We start from the raw sequence: 22,660 nt of genomic DNA, 5'->3' as shown, positions 1-22,660 counted from the left end.
AATGCACAAGTGTGCTGTAGTTTTGTCATCTGTCGCTTTAAAGGGATAGTTCACCCTAAAATTAAAATTCTGTCATCATTTACTCAACCTCAAGTAGTTCCAAACTTGTATTTCTTTGTTCTGCTGAAGACAAGATATTTGGAAGAAGGTCAGTAACCAAACTGATCTTGCATCCCATTTAGTAGGAATAATGAATACTATGCTAGTCAACGGAGGGCGAGATCAGTTTGGGGTACTGACATTCTTGCAAATATCTTTATTTGTATTCGCAGAATGAAGAAATTTAGACAGGTTTGGAACAACCTGCGGGTGAGTAAATGATGACAGAGTTTTCATTTTTGGGTGAACTGTCCCTTTAAATGCTCAAGCGCTTTAAAGCAGATTGGATTCTGATTGGCTGACAGTGTTTTTATCGATCATAAGCTGGAAAAGTAATTCCAACGATATCGTTCCTTTGTAGTTATCATTATAGTTTTGATGTATACTCTCTTCTTTTAAATATAGAACGATTTTTACAACTACATTTTTATCGTTATCGTAGGCTACGAACAAAAACAAGAACTATCTTAGCGTCCACACCAACACACGATAATGGTTTGATTAAAGGGTTAGTTCACCCAAAAATGAAAATTCTGTCATTTATTACTCACCCTCATGTCGTTCCACACCCATAAGACCTTCGGTAATCAATATTTTTGTTGAAATCCGATGGCTCCGTGAGGCCTCCATAGCCAGCAATGACATTTCATCTCTCAAGATCCATAAAGTTATTAAAAACATATTTAAATCAGTTCATGCGAGTACAGTGGTTCAATGTTAATATTATAAAGCGACGAGAATATTTTTGGTGTGCCAAAAAAACAAAATAACGACTTATATAGTGATGGCCGATTTCAAAACACTGCTTTCAAGAAGATTCGGAACATTATGAATCAGTGTGTCGAATCATGATTCGGAGCGCCAAAGTCACGTGATTTCAGCAGTTTGACACACGATCTGAATCATGATTCGACACACTGATTCATAACGCTCCGATGCTTCATAAAGCAGTGTTTTGAAATCGGCCATCACTATATAAGTCGTTATTTTGGGTTTTTTTGGCACATCAAAAATATTCTGGTCGCTTTTTTATATTAATATTGAACCACTGTACTCACGTGAACTGATTTAATGTGTTTTTAGTACATTAATGGATCTTGAGAGAGAAAATCTCATTGCTGGCTATGCACTGAACCATCGGATTTCAACAAAAAATATCTTAATTTGTGTTCCGAAGATTAAAGACAGTCTTACGAGTGTGGAATGGCATGAGCGTGAGTAATAAATGACATTATTTTCATTTTTGGGTGAACTAACCCTTAAATATAAGCGCATGCTGTAGTTTTGTCGTCTGCTATTTTAAACGCCCGCGCTCATCATGGATTCTGATTGGCTGTCAATGTCGATAAGCGGGAAAGAATCGTTCTGAAAGTGATTCATTCCTTTCTGTACTTCATTGAATTAAAACGATTATTAAAACTTTCGAAACTATTATAGTTATCGTCCTTTAAGCATCTGAAGTTTATGTATGTGTGCATGCGCGCCCGCGTGTCTGTGTGAGGGAGAGTATTAGTGTGTGTGTGTGTGTGTGTGTGGAAGGGGGGTGGGTGAGCGCTTGTGCGCAGGAGAGCAGGAGCGCGCAGAGTCCCGGTCGGTCCCGCGGTGGAGTTGTAGAGGATGGAGGTCCGACCTGAGCGATTTAAAGCAGCAGCTGCGAAGACACTTGGAAGGATAAACCGGTAAGAGGCAAAAAACTTCATTAAACAATTATAAAAATGCCAAAAGCGGTTTATGTGTTCATATTAACAGTGGAATGTCTAATTCTGCATGGTTAAAGTATTAAAATAGGGCTAAACAAAAGGTCTAATTCTGATTTTTTAAAAACAATTTAGCATAGTTGATGTTTATCAGAACATATATTGTAAAAATAAGCGTGTAGAAGGAGCCGGTGGGATTAGAGCAGGTGACCTGCGGTACACGACCGTGAACACACTATATAGTCATAGAGAAGATAAAGACGTGATTTAAGTCAGTCTTTCAATGCTTTGGTGCTTGTTTCAGTGTCATCAGAAGTTGAAGAGATCTTCATTTGTGTAGTTGTTTGTCTAGTGTCTATGTATGTGGGTGTCTTTATTAACGTGGACAGATTAACTCGACTGGACTCTATTAATAGCGACTCTTGTCCGGTTTGTGTCGTCACATTTCACCTGTCAGGTGACCACTTCCGTTCTGCATTATGGCATCATGCGAAGATGCCCAGATTTTTGAAAAAATAGCCTACACTTGATAGGGTGTTTATGTTACTTTAAGCCTAATGATAATTTAAAATCCTGTTCAATTAGATATATATCTGACCTTAATGTAGCATAAAATGCTGGGTTAAAAACAATCCAAGTTGGGTTGAAAATGGACAAACCCAGCAATTGGGTTAAATGTTTGGGTTAAACTCAACTATTGTTTAAAAATGACTGTATTGCTTGCTTAAAATGAACCCAAAATATGTTGGAAATTAACATTTATTAATAAGTTTGATGAACAATAAACATTTATTAAATTGCTTATTAATAAATGTTAGACTAATAAACTGAAATGTTAGACTAATAATAAAATGTTAGACTAATAATAAGATTAATAAACTGTTAGATTATTATTGTTGCCTCTAGTAATTATGTGTCTGATTTTTAATTTACAACCTCTTTTGGGTTCATTTTAAGATAGCCATATAGTCATTTTTAAACAAAAGTTGGGTTAAATAAAACTACCCCGCACGATGGGCAAACATTTAACCCAACCACTGGGTTTGTCCATTTTCAACCCAACTTGGGTTGTTTTAACCCAGGATTTTTTAGAGGGTATAATGTAAATGCATATTTTTCAGTATGGCATTTTTTATTATACCATTTACAGTATTAGCATATTTTTTCAACCATTTTTGCTGTACTTTTAAGATTTTCTGCATTTATCATCCCAGTGACACTTTCACTGTTGTACCTTATTTTTTTGTCAGCTAAACCTACTTCTGAGAATGTTAAATTATAAAATGATTTTAAATTAATAATAGCCTATACACTTCTCTCACAGTGTTCCTGTTATAAGTTAGAAAACCAAACATTATGTAGTGCAAAAGAACTTTAAATAATGCATTTTAGACTGTAACTCAGTGAAAAAGATGAACTGACATGGATATTGTAAAGCAAAAAAGATACGAAGAATACGAAATGAGTATTCTGACCTTTGTTTCAGCAGTAAATTGTTAAATATTGTCTTCTAATTAATACTGGTTAAGTATTAATGGGGCAATTAATACTTAATGCATTCAATATTTAATATTATAATCGACTCTTCAATGTCAATGGAATAATTACTGGACTATTGAAGGCATTTGATGCTTTTATAGTTTCCTGCAGAAAATTGCAGTAAACTTGTGATTAAAGATTGATGAAGTAAAGTACGCTACTATTTTTTTTATCTCCAAGGGCAAAAAGCCTTCATATTTAAATGATGACATATGCAGATGAATATTTTATTAATTTAATCAGTGTTTATATTCGTAAGGATCAAATCAACTTTCATTGAACTGTCATATTAGCATACGGGAAAACACAATCTCACTCTCTCTCTGTCTGTTTCTCTGGGTTTTGAGCAGTCTTTAACGTCTAAATCCAGTCCTGAAATAGATCTCCAACTAACCTGCTGCTAGTTAAATCCTCTCTCTCTCTCTCTCTCTCTCTCGCCTGGAAAGGCCCACATGTCATCATGGTCGTCCACGTCACGGCTGCTATTACTGGACTGAACAGTGTCATTAAACTTAGTTCTTCCTGGACAATGTGAGGATGTTGTTACGTATAAACGGCCATTTAAAAGCTCAGTTCTCTTACTTGAGTATCGATTCCTCTGTAATCAGATCAAATGAGATCTACAGGTTATTATATTGGCCAAACGCTCTCCTCGGCTGCGATAGAAACGTGTCTGATCGTTTGATGATGCCGTGCATGTGTGGCTTTTGTGCTTTTTCTTTTCACCATTGTGGTTAAAATGGTTCTTTGTATGTTTTGTGCTGTGCCGTGCCTTAAGCAAAGCACTTAACCTCACAATGCTGCAGCGGACCGAAGCCAAAATAAGTGTAAGGGCGAAAGTGTCTCGCCAGCAGAAAGTCTGGTTCACTTTGAGGCTTATTCTGGACAGGAACCACTGACGTTGGTTGACTGATGCATAAAGTGACCAGAAACAGTTTGATTTGTTTTTTTATGACAGGCAGGTAAATCTGAAATAACGCTGTAATGTGTAAGAATTGAGAATTTCTGTCCATTCAAAATTGGTCCTCTGCATAGTGTTATTTATATTATTTTATTTTCAGTTAACTTTTCTTTTTATATTTTCAGTGTTTGCTTTAATTTCAGTTTAATTTTTAAAAAGCAAACTGAAAAAAAAAAGGTGTATATATATATATATATATATATATATATATATATATATATATATATATATATATATATATATATTTTTTTTTTTTTTTCCTTTTTTTTTGTCCTTTTTCGTTTGCTTTTTATTCTATAAAAAATTATTTCTATGATTTGTTACCACAACATTTTTTCTTTTGTCAAATCAACTTAGATAATTAATTTGGTTCAGATAACATATTTTGAGTTTCTGTTGATTAAACCAATCACCTTCATTGTATTAACTCAAATTTTTAATTTAAATGAACTCAAAATTTTAAGGCAACCAGGTAACTTACTTTTTTTAAGTTAAACCAACAATTCTTTTTTACATTGCAGTGCCTCAGCTTAAACTTATTTCAGTTTTAATTTTTCATCTTATATATATTTTATTTTATTTTATTTTATTTTATTTTATTTTATTTTATTTTATTTTATCATAGTAAAAATGCATCTCATTTTGATGTATTTGACTGAGATGATTGAATTGAATTGAACTGAATTGAATCGAATCATCTCAGTCAAATACATCAAAATCTCTATTTACCTCTATGAACATACACTGAAAAATGATTTTTGAAGTTATTGGAGTGCGTTTTACAAGAGAACGCTTTCATTCTTTCTACTTCAAAATTTCATGCTTAATTCAATGGCATTTCTTTGAAATTATTTGTGAAATTTACTAGCAATTTCTGAGTGTATAAAAGCATTTTTTTCAGTGTAGATGGGATGAATAGAACTGGATGAACTGATTTAGAAGAACAGAAGGGAAGAATGGATGGATGAAGGGGGAGGGAGAAGAGAGGCAGAAAAAGACAAAAATAGAAGGTTTGATCAATAATTCAGGCTCTGAGGAACATTATTATTTCATCAGCGCTGAGCTGCAGTGGTGCTGTAACCTGACGGTATGAGTGCGTTGTGCTGTCTGTACTTACTGATGAGAGATTCGGATGGACATTCACTACTTTATTAAAGCTACTCGTACCAAAGGCCAGATCTATGACACATCTGATATGAAATTTCAATTCATTTTGTGGTCTTTAAGTCATTCCTGCTCATGTTAGTGTTACTGATGTGCTCAAACCTCTAACGGTGATTGTGCGTTTGTGCTCCAAACATGAATGATTCCTCAAATCTCAAAGTGTCTTGATGAGGAAATTATTATGCTGTTACTTCACTAAAGTTGTGTCCCAAATGTCACACTATTATGTGTTTATACACTATGTACTTGTGCACTATACTCAAACGTGTAGTGTATGAATTTTATAAGGTTATTTCGTCATTCAGGATCAGAGTCCAATGCCTCTTCCCCTTCGCTACATAATTAAAGCTGCAACATTTACTCATCCCCATGTCATATAAGATGTATATATGTCTTTCTTTCTTTCTTCAGCTGAAAATAAATGAAGTATTTTGAGGAAAAAATTCCAGGATTTTTCTCCATATAGTGGACTTCACTGGGGTTCAACGGGTTGAAGGTCCAAATGTCAGTTTCAGTGCAGCTTCAAAGAGCTCTACATGATCCCAGACGAGGAATAAGAGTCTTATCCAGCAAAACGATCTGTCATTTTCTAAAAAAGTGCACATTGATATACTTTTTAACCACAAATGCTCGTCTTGCACTGCTCTGTGATGCTCCACGCATTACGTAATCACGTTGGAAAGGCGTAGGCGGAAGTACCGATCCAGTGTCTACAAAGCGAATGTGCAAAGACTAAGTTAAACGACCTTTACAAAAAAAGGTAAAACAATGATTTTGGACAATTTTGAAGTTGGAGGAGTTTTTCGCCCTTACGCAGTACTTCCGCCTACATCATGCGTGACCTTTCCAACATGATTACGTAATGCGTGGCGCATCGCAGAGCAGTGCAAGATGAGCATTTGTGGTTAAAAAGTATATCAATGTGCAATGTTTTTTAAAATACCTGATTGTTTTGCTGGATAAGACCCTTATTCCTCGTCTGGGATCATGTAGAGCTCTTTGAAGCTGCACTGAAACTGACATTTGGACCTTCAACCCGTTGAACCCCAGTGAAGTCCACTATATGGAGAAAAATCCTGTAATGTTTTCCTCAAAAACCTTCATTTCTTTTCAACTCAAGAAAGAAAGTCATAAACATCTTGGATGACATGGGGGTGAGTAAATTATCAGGAAATTTGAATTCTGAAGTGAACTAATCCTTTAATGTGATTCTGTGATGTTTGTGGTCAGGAGCATGTTATTGTGTGTTTAATCTGGATTAGATGTGACACATCTATTCATTATGAATGTGAACTGGGAAGCGTTTCACTTCTGCATCTTATTTTTGTTTCATGAGCTCCATTGAACATCCAAAACTTGGTTTAAATGAGAATTTTCACCATTAAAATGCCTTATAAAATGTCTCTATAGAGTTGTTTAAGAGGAAAATTCTGCTCAGGAGTTGCTCTTTCAGAGCTCAGGAGACTTATAAGAGTTTTTTCAGTTTTATGTTAATTTTAATATTAGGTATCAACTCTGAGATGTTCCTAAAGTAAAGAAATAAAAACAGATGCATACTGAAATTGTCATACTGTAGAGTTTAGAGCTATATATACATTTATTATTGCTGTGCAAATGAATTATTAATGTGTAAACAAAAATATGTAGGCTTCCATTTGAGATATGTATTTGAACTGCATATAAAATTTCCATCCATTTGGATTACACAGCTTATCATAACAAACTAATAAACTTATTATGATGCATATTTGTCAGTCATAGATAAATGAAACATTTCAGCACTCAGAAAATCATTGCATAATTTATTATTAACTCTATTTAATTTGAAGTAATCATATTTTCATAATGCATTTATTCAGATTGCTTAGAATCAGCATGAACGTGTTAATGTTGAAAACAATTAAATTTATTCAGTTAAATAAAAATGAACATGGTTAAAATATGGCTAGCTTTGGAACAAGCAATATTCAGTTAGTTAAAATGTATGAGATTGGGTTGAATGATTGATTGATAATAATATGAACCTGGTTTTTGCATATTTAACAGTTTATTAGCACTATTACAGAAATCCGACCTATTTCATACTCTTTTCATTTATATATGACTGACGCATCACGTTACATTTATTAGTTTGTGCTGAATCTGTGTAATCCAAATGGATGGAAATATTATATTATATGCTGTTCAAATACATAAATATTAAATTTAGCCATAATAATTGAGCGTGTAGCAGCTCAAAGTATATCTTGGAACAAATTTTTGAGATCATACTCTGGTTTCTTGATAAATCTGTCGATCTCAGGAGAACCTCAGAATCGAGAGTCTTCAGCAGAAGCCTCCAGCTCCCTCATTGCTGTCTAGGGAGAAACATTTGAGATATTAAAGACATTCTTCTCAGTTTTCTTTTCCACAGGCAGCTGATTCTGAAGTCTGAAGGCTTTAGAGGTGCATGAAACAGTTTAAAGACCCAAATGTGTTTGATGTCTGTGTTTGTCAGGGTTCTAGAGAAGCGTCAGGAGAATGGAGAGACGATCGAGTTGTCGGCGGAGGGTCGTCCGGAGCTCCAGGAGGAGAAGGAGCTTCCGGTGGTGGACTGCACGTGTTTTGGCCTGCCGCGGCGGTACATCATCGCTATACTGTCAGGCCTGGGATTCTGTATCTCATTCGGTATCCGATGTAACCTGGGTGTGGCCGTCGTTAGCATGGTGAACAACCACACCGTCTTTAGAGACGGCAAGCCATACGTTGTGGTAAGTTTCAAAATTCAGAACTCATGAACTTTTTCAAGATTTTCCATTCAAATTTGGTGTTTTCTTCAAATAAAGCAGTGTTTTCATCCCATGTGTTCAAGAGAAAAACATCGTCACTTCCTAAGAAAATTGGTGCAAAATATCTGTAATAATAATGGAAGTTGCTGTAATTGTTCATTTTCCTCCATCATAAATGACTTGCATCTCAGAGCTCAGAGACGAAACTATATTATATTGCTTCAGATGCTGGTGTTTGCGACCGCAATCATGCAAAACAGTTTTGGGACATATTTATATCAAATCATTTTGATGACAGACTTTGGATCAGGCATTTCAGAACCAACATTTGAGATGCTGTGATGTGATTGGTCCTCTGGTTAGTCCAGTTATCCAATCACGTCCTCCGTTGAGGCACATGGTTTTTTTGTTGCACAATGAGGGATTTATTCTGTGTTTCCATCACATAGTTTATGTGCATGTCTTTTAATCGGATAAAAAAATGTATCCACCTCAATTAAGTGCATACGTTTTTTATGCGCATCCAATGTTTTTTATTAGTCATCCCTAAATATGCAAAAAAATAGGTGGATGGAAACATAGCTAATGTCAGCTTACAATTTCATGTTTTAGTTTATAGTTTGTCAATTCAACTTGAGACAACATTTCTGTTTCCTTGAGTCATGTCAATGTCAATTTTTTAATTTCCAGCTAGATTTTCTACATTTTTTCATACATTTTCAAACTCCCCATTCAGTTTATCAGATCTTTGTGCCAGATAATTTTGCAACTACGCTGCATAAAAATGTTATTAAAAGATTTTTAGATATGACAAACCATTACGCTTTACAATGTGCACTTTACAAATTTTGCCCAAAAGGTGGCGCTGACACCTAACTTGTAAGTTGTAAATTAGAATTAAAGGATTAGTTCACTTTCAAATGAAAATTACCCCAAGCTTTACTCACCCTCAAGCCATCCTAGGTGTATCAGACTTTCTTCTTTCAGATGAACACAATCTGAGTTAAATTAATAAATTTCCTGATGAATCCAAGCTTTATAATGGCAGTGAACGGGATCAGCGATAAACGTGTACTCCACACAGCTCCAGGGGGTTAATAAAGGCCTTCTGAAGTGAAGCGATACGTTTGTGTAAAAAAAATATCCATATTTAACAAGTTATGAAGTAAAATGTCTAGCTGCTGCCTGTCCGGCTTCTATATTCAAGTTATGAAGAAAGTGTAAACTGGCGTCGCGTCAGTGAAGCTTTTTCTGTAAGTTGAATAGGGAAGGTGTAGGACGTAGCATAGGCTTTTTGAACTGCAAGAGTTTTACACTTACTTTGTACGCTGAATACGGAAGGCGGTCTGGCGGAAGCTCGATATTTTACTTATTAACTTGTTAAATATGGATTTTTTTTTTACACAAATGCATCATTCCCCTTCAGAAGATGCATCAGGATATTTATTAATATAACTCCAATTGTGTCCGTCAGACAGAAGAAAGTCATATACACCTAGGATGACTTGAGGATGAGTAAATCTTGGGGTAATTTTCATTTGAAAGTGAACTATCCTTTAATACAGAGCACATAGATTTTTTTTTTTTTTTTTTTTTTGATGCATTTTATAAGCAACATATTACAACTGAAGAATACGTAAGTCACTGCAAAAACTTCAAAATGTTGCTGGCATATATTTTATTTTTGCTTAATGTGGTGTGCATTGATTTATTTGATCCATTTTGTTATTAAAAACAACAATTGAAGCATACTTGAGGCAATGCAAAAACTTCAAAACACTGCTGCTAAACGAAAAAACAACAACAACTGTGCTTGTTATTTGTAGCAATGTAACATGACTTATTTGTCATGAGTAATGCATTTATAATTTGTTACTTTTAAAAGTAAGATTTCCCAACAGTGTTGCATACTGTACAATATTTACTCACTGCATACTAAAGTAGTATATGAAATGTCATGATGCAACAATAAGCATTTCAAACAGTTTTAAGCTACAATATTGTCACATGACTCAACTAATTAGTTTGTGTTTTAATTTATTTTTGCTGAATACACATTGATTTATTTAGTGCATTTCATTAATAAAAGCAATATTACAATTTAAGGCAATTTCAGTATTGTTTTATGCATTATATAATTTTTTTGTTCTATATTTTAATTTGTTCGTTAAACTGAGTGAAGAAAGTGTCTGTGTTACAGAAAGCTCAGTTCACCTGGGATCCAGAGACTGTAGGAATGATTCATGGATCATTTTTTTGGGGATATATCGTCACTCAGATTCCTGGAGGCTTTATCTGTCAGAAATTTGCCGCCAACAGGTCAGTGATCCAGTCATTAAACCACACTGAACAGAATGAATGAAACACTGTTGATGTTTCTCTCTCTCTGTTTCTCAGAGTTTTTGGCTTTGCAGTCGTGGCCACGTCTATCCTGAATATGATGATTCCCACAGCAGCACGGATTCACTTCAGCTGTGTGATCTTAGTGAGGATACTACAGGGGCTGGTGGAGGTAAACACAATATATATATATATATATATATATACAGTGTTGGGGGTAACGCATTACAAGTAACTTGAGTTACGTAATCAGATTACTTTTTCAAGTAACTAGTAAAGTAACGCATTACTTTTTCAATTTACAACAAAATATCTGAGTTACTTTTTCAAATAAGTAACGCAAGTTACTTTTCACATTTATCGACTGACAGATCTCCTGTCCCCATATTGAGAGAAATAAAGTACAGAGGGTGTTGTGTGCGCTGTGTGAACATGATGATTATTGTAGTTTTAGACTAAATGTGAACATGCATTTACTCATCTCACTTGCACGAAAACATTCAGTATTCCTCAAAATGAATAAAAACAATTTTTGCAAACCTGTAATAATAAACTATATTAAATTAAACAAATATACTTTATGTATTTAATCTCAATTATTAACCAATGTCTTTGCTGCTGACCTTCAATATACCTAATTCAACCATACTAATAAGCAAAAAATACTTTAGATTAGATTTAGAAATAAGAACTAGAACTTCCTTCTGTATCATATTCTTCTTTAATCCAGAATAGCAGCACAGCTGAAAGGTTTGTTTGAGCTGCGCCCTCTACTGTACAGGTGTAAATATGCATTTCCTTCAGCCTGAGGCTTATTGATTTCACTTTTGGTGTGAAAGGGCCTTTTTGCCAAAAATAGAACTTTTTTGTTGTTATTAAAAAACAAACAAGCAAGCCCAGCCCCGGTGAGAAAAAGTAACGCAAAAGTAACGTAACGCATTACTTTTCATAAAAAGTAATGAAGTAACGCATTTAGTTACTTTTTTAGGGAGTAACGCAATATTGTAATGCATTACTTTTAAAAGTAACTTTCCCCAACACTGTATATATATATATATATATTACATAACTTATTTTTTCCATGAGTACCACAATATTATGTGTTACTTTATAAGTACAGTGTATCCCCTACAGTGTTTCATGCTGCACAGTATTTGCTCTCTTCTGCATGTTTTGACAGTACAGTAGATCATCTGGGTTTTCTGTGACTAAAGCACAGCAGTGCTCTGATTATAGTCTATGACTTCATTTACCGTCATTGTCACTTCTGCTCAGGGTGTGTCTTACCCAGCATGCCACGGGATCTGGGCTAAATGGGCCCCGCCGCTAGAAAGAAGCCGATTGGCCACAACAGCGTTCTGTGGTGAGGTCATTATTTTTGCTGAGCAGTTGCATATCTGTGGAAAATTGTCAGAAACCTTTTAATCATGTTAATTATTGCTGGTTGGGTTTTACTTTTTTGTATGATTATTGAGTTAAGAAATCATAATAATAACATAATTCTAATTATAGTAATTACAATTTTTGTTAATAATATTTAATATGATAACATAAAATCAATAATAATAATAATTAACATTGACTATAATAATAATAATAATAGTGGTGGTAATAAGTATTCAGTGTTCATAATATTAATAGTATTATAATCATAGTAATTATAATTATTGTTATTAATAATAATTAATATGATAAACAAAAACAGTAATAACATTAATAATAATAATAACAATAATTGTTTTAGTATTATTATTGTTATTAACACTGAATAAAATAATAATAATAATAATAGTATTACCCTCATAGTAATTAAATCATTGTTATTTATAATAATAATTAACATAATAATTATTAATAATAGTACTGGTAATAATTATTCAGTGTTCATAATATTAATATTAATACTATATATATATATAACAATTAATATGATGATAAACAAAAAATAATTAATAATAATAATTATTATAATATTATTAACACTGAATATAATAATAATAATAATAATAATATAATTACATTAAATTATTGTTATTAATAATAATTAACATAATTATTATTCAGGGTTCATAATCATTAATATTAATAATAATAATAGCATCATAACCATAGTAATAATAATTATTGTTATTAATAATAACTATTATGATAACACAACAACAACAATTATTATTATTAACATGGAATATAATAATAATAATAATAATAGTATTATAGTCATAGTAATTATAATAATTGTTAATAACAATAATGATGTAATTGTTATTTTGATTAGTCAGTGCTGGTTCAGTGTAAATAAATAAATAAATAAATAAATAAATAAGCAATTAAAATAATTTATCATTATTATGAGTAATATATCATTATTATGAGTAATGTAATATCATTGTTATTATCTTGTTTTATTTTAATTATAGCATTGGTTTAATATTTTTTAAATTTTATTAATATATTTTTAGATGTAAATGTAGTTTGCATACATGTCTGTAGGTGAATGTGATTAGTTGTTGTTTCTCAGGCTCATATGCGGGGGCTGTGATCGCCATGCCGTTAGCTGGAGTTCTGGTTCAGTACTCAGGCTGGTCCTCAGTCTTCTACGTATATGGTGAGAGACACCAGGACGCACACACACACACACACACACACACACACACACTAATAACTGATGCATGATGGTCATCTGATGGTGTTGTACATGTGTTCAGATGTCTTCTGTTTTCTCTCCGTCTCTCTGGCTGTAGGTAGTTTTGGGGTCTGCTGGTATATGTTCTGGGTTCTGGTGTCATACGAGAGTCCGGCAGCTCATCCCACCATCACCCCGGAGGAAAGGAAATACATTGAGGATGCCATTGGGGAAACGGCTGGACTCATGAACCCAGTGACGGTACGAACACACACGTGTGCATGTTTAAATACTGATTCTAGAAATGAAGGACTCTCTCCTCTCTTCACCTCTCATGCAGAAATTCAACACTCCATGGCGTCGGTTTTTCACATCGATGCCCGTTTATGCCATCATCGTGGCCAATTTCTGCAGGAGTTGGACCTTTTACCTGCTGCTCATCAGTCAACCTGCGTATTTTGAGGAGGTGTTTAAGTTTGAGATCAGCAAGGTGAGAGAGCAGACGCAAATCAAATGTTCCTCCTATCAGACTAAATGGAGAGCAAATGCAGATGTTTGCTTAAGTGTCCTGAGTATCAGATGATTCTCCTGAGAAAACACTCCTCTGGAGCTTCACACGAGATCACAGTACCTGTGCTCAAATCATAATCATAGTGTTCATATTTTGATTAGTCAGTGTTGGTTTTTCAGTGTTCATAATAATAATAATAATAATAATAATAAATGTTATTGTTATTCTTAATAACAGTAATTAATAATATGATACCAACAATAAATATTTCATGAACATTGAATAATAATATTAATAATAATAATAATAATAATAATAATAATAATAAATTGTTGCTTTGCTTAGTGTGGGTTATAATAATTGTTAATAATAAGCATCATTATAATTGTTATTAATAATAATAATAATAATAATAATAATAATGTGATAATAACAATAAATATTTGAATCATGAACATTAAATAATAATATTATTAATAATAGTTATTAATAATAATAATTAATAATATAACAACAATTAATATTTTCATTTTTATGAACATTGAATAATGATAATATTTTGATTAGTCAGTGCTGGTTATTCAGTGTTCATAATAATAATAGTTTTATTATTATTATTATTATTATTATTATTATTGCTTGGTGTGGGTTATAATAATTATTTTGCTCAGTGTGGGTTATAATGTTCATAATAATAATTATTATAATCATTGTTATCATGATTATTAATAATAATTCATAATTATAAATAGTATTGATAACAACAATAATTATTTTTATTTTATGACCATTTAATAATAATAATAATAATAATAATAATAAAAAAATCATATTTTGATTAGTCAGTGTCGGTTATGTTGTGATGATGATGATGATGATGATAATAATATAACAACAATAAATTTTATGAACATTAAATAATAATAATGTTTTGATTAGTCAGTGTTATTCAGTGTTTATAATAATAATAATAATAATATATTGTATTATTGTATAATAATTGCATAGTGTGGGTTATAATGCTCATAATAATAATAATATTGATTATCATTATTATTAATAATAATTAATAATAATATGATAACAACAATAATTATTTTTATGTTTATGACTATTTAATAATAATAATAATAATAATAATAATAATTTGATTAGTCAGTGTTGGTTATACTGTGATGATAATAATAATAATAATAATAATAATAATAATAATAATAATAAATTGTTGTTTTGCTTAGTGTGGGTTATAATAATTGTTAATAATTAGCATCATTATAATTGTTATTAATAATAATAAGAATAATGTGATAATAACAATAAATATTTGAATCATGAACATTACATAATAATATTATTAATAATAGTTATTAATAATAATAATAATAATTAATAATATAACAACAATTAATATTTTCATTTTTATGAACATTGAATAATGATAATATTTTGATTAGTCAGTGCTGGTTATTCAGTGTTCATAATAATAATAGTTTTATTATTATTATTGCTTGGTGTGGGTTATAATAATTATTTTGCTCAGTGTGGGTTATAATGTTCATAATAATAATTATAATCATTGTTATCATGATTATTAATAATTTATTAATAGTTTATTAATAATAATTCATAATTATAAATATATTGATAACAACAATAATTATTTTTATTTTATGACCATTTAATAATAATAATAATAATAATAAAAATCATATTTTGATTAGTCAGTGTCGGTTATGTTGTGATGATGATGATGATGATGATGATGATAATAATAATATAACAACAATATATTTTTATGAACATTAAATAATAATAATGTTTTGATTAGTCAGTGTTATTCAGTGTTTATAATAATAATAATAATAATAATAATAATATATTGTATTATTGTATAATAATTGCATAGTGTGGGTTATAATGCTCATAATAATAATAATATTGATTATCATTATTATTAATAATAATTAATAATAATATGATAACAACAATAATTATTTTTTATGTTTATGACCATTTAATAATAATAATAATAATAATAATATATTGTATTATTGTATAATGATTGCATAGTGTGGGTTATAATGCTCATAATAATAATAATATTGATTATCATTATTATTAATAATAATTAATACTAATATGATAATAACAATAATTATTTTTATGTTTATGACCATTTAATAATAATAATAATAATAATATTAATAATAATAATAATAATAATAATAATAATAATTTGATTAGTCAGTGTTGGTTATACTGTGATAATAATAATAATAATAATAATAATAATAATAATAATAATATTGTTGTTGTTATATGAACTCAAACATTTCTCATCCAATAATCTGAGCTGCTCTACAAATCAATTCATACCTCTAGAGAAACATCTGAGACGGCTGATACATGAAACGCATCGCTCTTCTCTGTCTTTAGGTTGGCATAATCTCTGCTCTTCCTCATCTGGTGATGACCATCGTTGTGCCGATCGGAGGACAGCTGGCCGACTACCTGAGGAGTCACAACATCATGACCACCACAAACGTCAGGAAACTCATGAACTGTGGAGGTAAAGCCTTTGCATTCATTTAGTTGCTTTAATTAATCTTTTCATTGAAAAAAGTACACAGTCTGGATGCTGCGATGCCATGTGACTGATCACTCTGGAGCCTCTGATTGGCTGACGGAAGCATCTAATGTTCTGTGCGTGTTTTAGGTTTCGGGATGGAGGCCACGTTTCTTCTGGTGGTGGGTTTCTCTCACACTAAGGGTGTCGCCATCTCGTTTCTTGTGCTTGCTGTTGGATTTAGTGGTTTTGCCATTTCAGGTAAGAACATTGCCTTTTAAAAAATGAGGAAAGATGCATTAAATTGAGCAAAAGTGACAGTAAAATCATTTATAATGTTAAAAAAGATTTCTATTCCAAATAAATTACAGTTTCCATAAAAATATGAAGCAGCACAACTGTTAAACATTGATAATAATAATAAATGTTTCTTGAGCAGCAAATCATCATATTAGAATGATTTCTGAAGGATCATGTGACACTGAAGTAATGATGCTGAAAATTCAGCTTTGCATCATAGAAATAAATGATATTTTAGAATATAGTCAAATATTTTAAATTGTAATAATATTTCACATTTTAACTGTATTTTTGATCAAATGAATGCAGCCTTGGTGAGCAGAAGAGACTTCCCAAAAATCTTCCCAACCCCAAGTTTTCACTCTTTTCCTTTCAACCTTCAGGGTTCAATGTAAATCATTTGGACATCGCTCCTCGCTACGCCAGTATTCTGATGGGCATCTCTAACGGCGTGGGCACGCTCTCTGGCATGGTGTGCCCTCTAATTGTTGGTGCCATGACCAAAAACAAGGTATTGACCTTAAACTATAGACACAGAGGAAAAGAGAGTTTGTTGTGCTGACGGTCTGTTCCTGATTGTGTATACAGCTCATGCTTTTTCTTACAACATTGACACAGATCATGTGTCATTTTCCCATCTCTCTGGTTTCCAGTCATTATATAACAGCTCGTTTTCTTCTGTTTTCTGTTTCTGCGTATCACATTTTGTTCATGCACATCGTCCCTTGCCTTTATTTCTCTCTCATTAGGGTTAGGTGGCACATATTATCTGAATATACACTTGCACATACATTCTCTGAAATGTTATGGTGACACATGCACTTAAATACATAGATATCTCAATACAGACTCTACACACACATAAACATACATTCTTGTCCTGTGTATTTCTCTCTGTAGACGCGGGAGGAGTGGCAATATGTGTTTCTCATTGCTTCACTTGTTCATTATGGTGGAGTTATCTTCTACGGTGAATATTTCTGTCCATTTCCTTCCATCCATCTCTGTCTAATCTTGTATATGTAATATTTAGAGTTATTGTTCAGAATGAATTTTGGTGTGTAATTATATGTGTAATATCTTTGGTTTAAAAGGCTGAATCTCATGACAAAATGTCTAGGTCAAAACTTAATTTTGCATAAAGCAAATGTATAAAAATATTTTCTAAAAATAAAAATATTTTATTATTAATATGTAATATTAATATTTTATTTGATTAAATTTATTGCACATTTTTCTGTTATTTATTCAGTAATAAATATCCCCGTCATGTTTAATTTTATTTAAACTAGCATAAATTTAACAAATGTAATTTTAATAATTGTATTAATGAATTTATATATATATATATATATATATATAAATGTATGCTAATTTAAATAAAATTAAACATGACAGGAGGATATATTCAATATATTCAAATTTATATATAAATTCATTAATGCATTTATTAAAATAATTTTAAACAAACTGACAAATTATTAAAAAATAAAAAAATTGACATTAAAAATGTTTGTGCATTCCTAAAAAAATAGGATTTTAGGGGTGGGAATTGTTATTATTAAACATTTCATGGCTATTTTTGTGAGATTCATCCTAAATGAATAAATATCAACATAAATCATAGTGATGATGTCACTGCTAATACATTTCAGGTATTTTTGCGTCGGGAGAGAAGCAGCCGTGGGCGGAGCCAGAGAACTTGAGTGAGGAGAAATGTGGTATATTGGGAGAGGACGAGCTGGCGGATGAAACGGAAGAGCTGTACCGCACAACGGGCGGCGGCGGCTACGGAGCAACTATCCAATCAGGTGACCCCAATGGGGCGGGGACTGGAGGGGGCGGAGCCGGAGGAAACTGGGTCTCAGACTGGGACAAAACAGAGGAATACGTCCAACCTGTCGGCACGAATAGCTTCCTGTACGGAGGAGAGGAGGACAGGGGACTGACCGAATGATTTTGAGGGATTCTGGGCTCAGAGATCAGGCTGGAAGAGGACGGGTGGGTGGAAAACAAGGACTGAATATTCCTCCCGTGCAGAAACTGACTGGGATGGAGGAAGTGGTTTTGACCCAAACTAAAAAAAAAACAAACATCATAATTAACATCAAACCTTTCTAGTGATATCACATAGATTCAGCAGAAGTGTGTGTGAGAGTGTGTGTGTGTGTCAGTTTGAGTGCATGTGGGGTATGAAAGCCTAAAACAAGCTAATCTATATGACCAATCAAATGTATGGACATTGACTACATTTATTCAGTCAAATGTGTCCATACTTTTGACTTTCTGGTCATGTGTTTTAGCAATTAAAGTGATCATCAAGGTTTTGACAGTATTACTGTTATGAGATATTACTGCCATTCTGCCTAAATTGTGACAATCATGAAAATGTGTGTAAATGGTGATACTTACACATGAAATAGATGTTCAATCCACATTTGCAGAACAACTAAAGTATAATTCCAATTAAAAAACAAGATTTAGAGAATTGATCTCATGTGCCAATACTGTGAGGTGTGTTTAGTATTGGTCCCTTTTTAATGAGTCTTATGTAGACAAATACACATTTAAAGTCTAGCGATATAAACTATTTGGATAAACTTAGGAGTGTTGACATATTTTGTTTTTGATAGCTAATTCTCTTTAACGATTGATTTTTTTTTTTTTTGATCTTTAATTTTTATTTTTTTATGTATTTAATCTGTAGCCATAGTTAAAATGTATTCATTTATTCTATTGAAGGAATATTCAGCATTCAATAAAAGTTCATCTCTACCAACAGCGTTTGTGGCATAATAACGATTAGCACTAAAAATTCGCTGGGAGTTTGATTGACAGGCGATCTAACCAATCATAACGCTGAATTCGCCGTTACGTCGACAAAGCAGTCAGGGGAGTTAGCAGATAAACGTCGGTAGATTTGAACTTGAAAAATGGTGTTTACTGACATCTTTCCGTGTTTGAAACAACATTCCTTCTGATGTTCATTCATGTTTATTTGATGCTATAAATTAACTAGTAGGAAGAGATGATCGCCGCTTTAACTGAGGCACTACAGCGATCTGTCACGACACATTAAAGAGCCACAAAGAGGTATTTACTGTTCAAATTTCTTTGAAAATGACAATATTTGAAATCTGAGACTTTGTTTCATATCCAAATTAACCTGCTCTTTCTCTGTTAGTGTCCTCTTTGCTCCGCGAAGTATTTTTCACTGCGCGAGAGCGGACATAGCAACAGTAAATAGAGGGGGCGGGTCTTTACTAACGGTCAAATTGAGTGACAGAATTATTTTTCTGTGCTAATTGACATTATCCCACAAATGTTGTCAGTAGAGCTTTTTTATTGAAACAAAAACATTCCTTTAATTTCTAATTTGTTTAATTAAAACATCATGTTCAGCCTTTACTTTTTTGTTCTAAGTCGGACAAAAACGATGCCAAGCGCTGACCGTTTGCGTGGAGGGCTTCCACTCAGCAACATGAACAACATGCTATTGAAAGATTGCACAAATAGACGAGAGACGGACCAGAAAATGGTAGTAGAGAAGATGAGATCACCCTGCAGGTTAGTTACAGTATGGTTGAAAAGAAATAACACAGTTTACCTGAAATTAAAGTCAGATGTTATAGTGGCACTTCCTCTCTTTCTCTCCAGCATGGCACTTGACATTTTCAATATACTCTTATTTAATCGCACATCAACAAATTAAAGGGAAAGTTCACCCAAAAATGAAAGTTTCATCGTCACTTACTGACTCTTATTATGTCGTCCTAAACCTAAATGATTCATTTCTTCTGTGGAGTATTATTTGGCACTCTGGATAAAAGGGTGAATCTCATGACAAAATGTCTGGGTCATTTATTTCCATCCCAAAATTATAAATAATAATAAATAATAAATAATAAAAAATAATAATAATAAATAAGAACATTAATTTTGCATTCATAAAAATCTTTATTAATTTAAGAAAATGAAAGCAGAGTTGATTTAACTCTGGGGATTTTGCTGGAGAGCTTCTGTCCTGATTCATAATAACTGTATGTATTTAAAAGACGTCTTTTGTGCTTCACAGAAGAAAGTAAATCATTCAGGTTCGGGTGAGTAAATGATTAAAGAATTTACATTTTTGGGTGAACTGTTCCTAATATAAATGAAGCAGATCCCATAGAAATGAAGTGATATTTCTGTGGTTCTAATTAAGATAATCTAGTCACTTATGATGAAATCTCTCTGTAGAAGGACATTCTTGTAACACATCACTGCGGCTTGTGTCTTTTCCTTTCTTTTTGTTTCTTGGGGTTTGTTTCCTACGTATTTGTTCTATGTTGTGAAATGTGAATGTATAAAAAAAAATTGTGATAAAGCAACTTATACGATTAAACTTTATTATTGTGATTATTGTTATCATTGCTGCAGTTGTGCAAACACAGAGACTTAAGATGAAAATCCTGATTTCAGTTTACAGCATACTAAAACTACTGCTATATCATTATAATGCAAATCTACATATGTATTTATACATACATTATTATTTGTTTATATTTAATAGTTATTCGATACCTAAAATAGTATTTTTGTGTGTGTAAATTTACAGTAGAAAGTATTCTGGGAGTTCTTAGCTACTACATTTAGGATTCACATTAATAATTTATGGTGTACCTATTATTAATGTGATGATAATGCATCAGAAGTGGAGTTAGGATCCGTTTGAAGGGATCTGATTCTGCGATCCATAAATGATGGTCAAAGATGCAGATGTCAGTAAATAGTCAGGAAATAAGCAATGAATCCGTATCAGGTTACACCAGAAAAAACATTTAATTATACACAATTTCATTTGAACACTCATAATTACTGTATAAATACATACTATACAAGGAACAAGAAAAAACCGTGTATAATCATTGGCAAAATGAAAAAGACCAGGAACCCAAATCAATCCTGCAGTGACCTCTAGTGGTGAACTTCGACAGGCGCGGGTTTGATGATGGTTTGCCTTTTAGTGGAGAAAAACTGAACTACTTTTGATATACATAATCAATTAAACAAGCAGAAATGCATTGCTTTTTTAATATTCTGAACAAGTTCCTTAAAATTCTTCATGAAAAATAACATACGAAATGCATATACATAAAAGTCCCTTTCTTAAAGTGGCGTTTCTCTCTCCAGAGCATCTCCGCATTTCTCAAAGGTGACACATTTTATAAGCTCTTTGATATTATTGTCGAAAGTTAACCTTCATTATTTTCGCCGCACTTCTCGCGAGAATTTCATAACGTTCTCACGTTTACCTCAAGCGTGAACTCATTAACCCGGGTGTGACCGTTGGTCGGGAAAGATGGTTTTCTAGTAAAAAAAAAAAAATAGTAGTTTGAAAGTTTAAATATTCCTATTTTTCTCTTTGACCACTACATCAAAACTGTGTAGTCTTCCGTAGAGCAAAGCATGCGCAGCTTGGTTTTGAAACTGCTCCAAATAAATAACCTTGTGTTACATAACCAATGGGCCACCACAGGAAACACAGAAAGTCTTTGTCTTCGTCAGTCCCTCTAACTTGATAAATCATTGCTTGGATCTCAGTCATGAGGCAACTGGCTCTAAACTGCTCTAAACCTTGAGTTACTGACTGTTTAAAGAAGTTCCCTTGAATTCTGCTCCACGCAACTTACCTTTAGAGGGGTGGTACACTCATGTGTATTTTTACTTTTACTTGCCAAAATTTTCACTTGCCCACACAACAAAAAATTAATAAAGACATGAACATCTTGGATGACATGGGGTGAGTAAATTATCAGGAAAAGTTTATTTAAAAGTGGACTAATCCTTTAAACATGATATTAGACCAGCCAGTAGGTGGAAGCGAATGTCATTGAGATTCATTGACTAATCAGTGAGTGAAACCAGGAACCCAAATCAATCCTGCAGTGACGTCTAGTGGTGAACTTCGACAGGAGCAGGTTTGATGATGGGCTCCAGTTTGCCCTTTAGTGGAGAAAGTCTGAACTACAGTTGCATTGCAATATTGCATTGGATTATAAAGCTGTGGTCATTTTGCTATAGGTTACATCTTCAATTAAACAAACAGAAAA

The 22,660-nt window shown here is 32.5% G+C and overlaps 1 protein-coding gene across 1 annotated transcript; it reads left to right on the top strand.

Moving 5' to 3' along the window:
* The first annotated feature begins 1,262 nt into the window (after positions 1-1,262).
* slc17a7b (solute carrier family 17 member 7b) lies at positions 1,263-18,525 on the top strand. The gene is made up of 13 exons (XM_048173826.1): positions 1,263-1,778; positions 7,958-8,210; positions 10,429-10,547; positions 10,626-10,740; positions 11,844-11,931; positions 13,087-13,173; positions 13,310-13,452; positions 13,532-13,681; positions 16,139-16,271; positions 16,419-16,529; positions 16,952-17,079; positions 17,469-17,538; positions 18,224-18,525. Exons 1-13 carry the CDS (start codon positions 1,717-1,719, stop codon positions 18,523-18,525), a joined length of 1,761 nt encoding a protein of 586 aa, XP_048029783.1. The 5' UTR covers positions 1,263-1,716.
* The last annotated feature ends 4,135 nt before the right edge of the window (positions 18,526-22,660 follow it).

The sequence above is a fragment of the Megalobrama amblycephala genome, linkage group LG22 (assembly GCF_018812025.1).
Source record: "Megalobrama amblycephala isolate DHTTF-2021 linkage group LG22, ASM1881202v1, whole genome shotgun sequence".
In the NCBI taxonomy this organism is placed as follows: Eukaryota; Metazoa; Chordata; class Actinopteri; order Cypriniformes; family Xenocyprididae; genus Megalobrama; species Megalobrama amblycephala.
Note: the sequence above shows the minus strand (reverse complement) of the source record. Positions and strands in the feature narration are given on the sequence as shown.

Excerpts from the sequence above, each read along its gene's own strand:
- slc17a7b (XM_048173826.1), top strand. The coding sequence starts at position 1,717 with ATGGAGGTCCGACCTGAGCGATTTAAAGCAGCAGCTGCGAAGACACTT. Across the intron at positions 13,453-13,531 it reads GACTCATGAACCCAGTGACG|AAATTCAACACTCCATGGCG; the intron begins GTACGAACACAC and ends CCTCTCATGCAG. Across the intron at positions 17,539-18,223 it reads TGGTGGAGTTATCTTCTACG|GTATTTTTGCGTCGGGAGAG; the intron begins GTGAATATTTCT and ends AATACATTTCAG.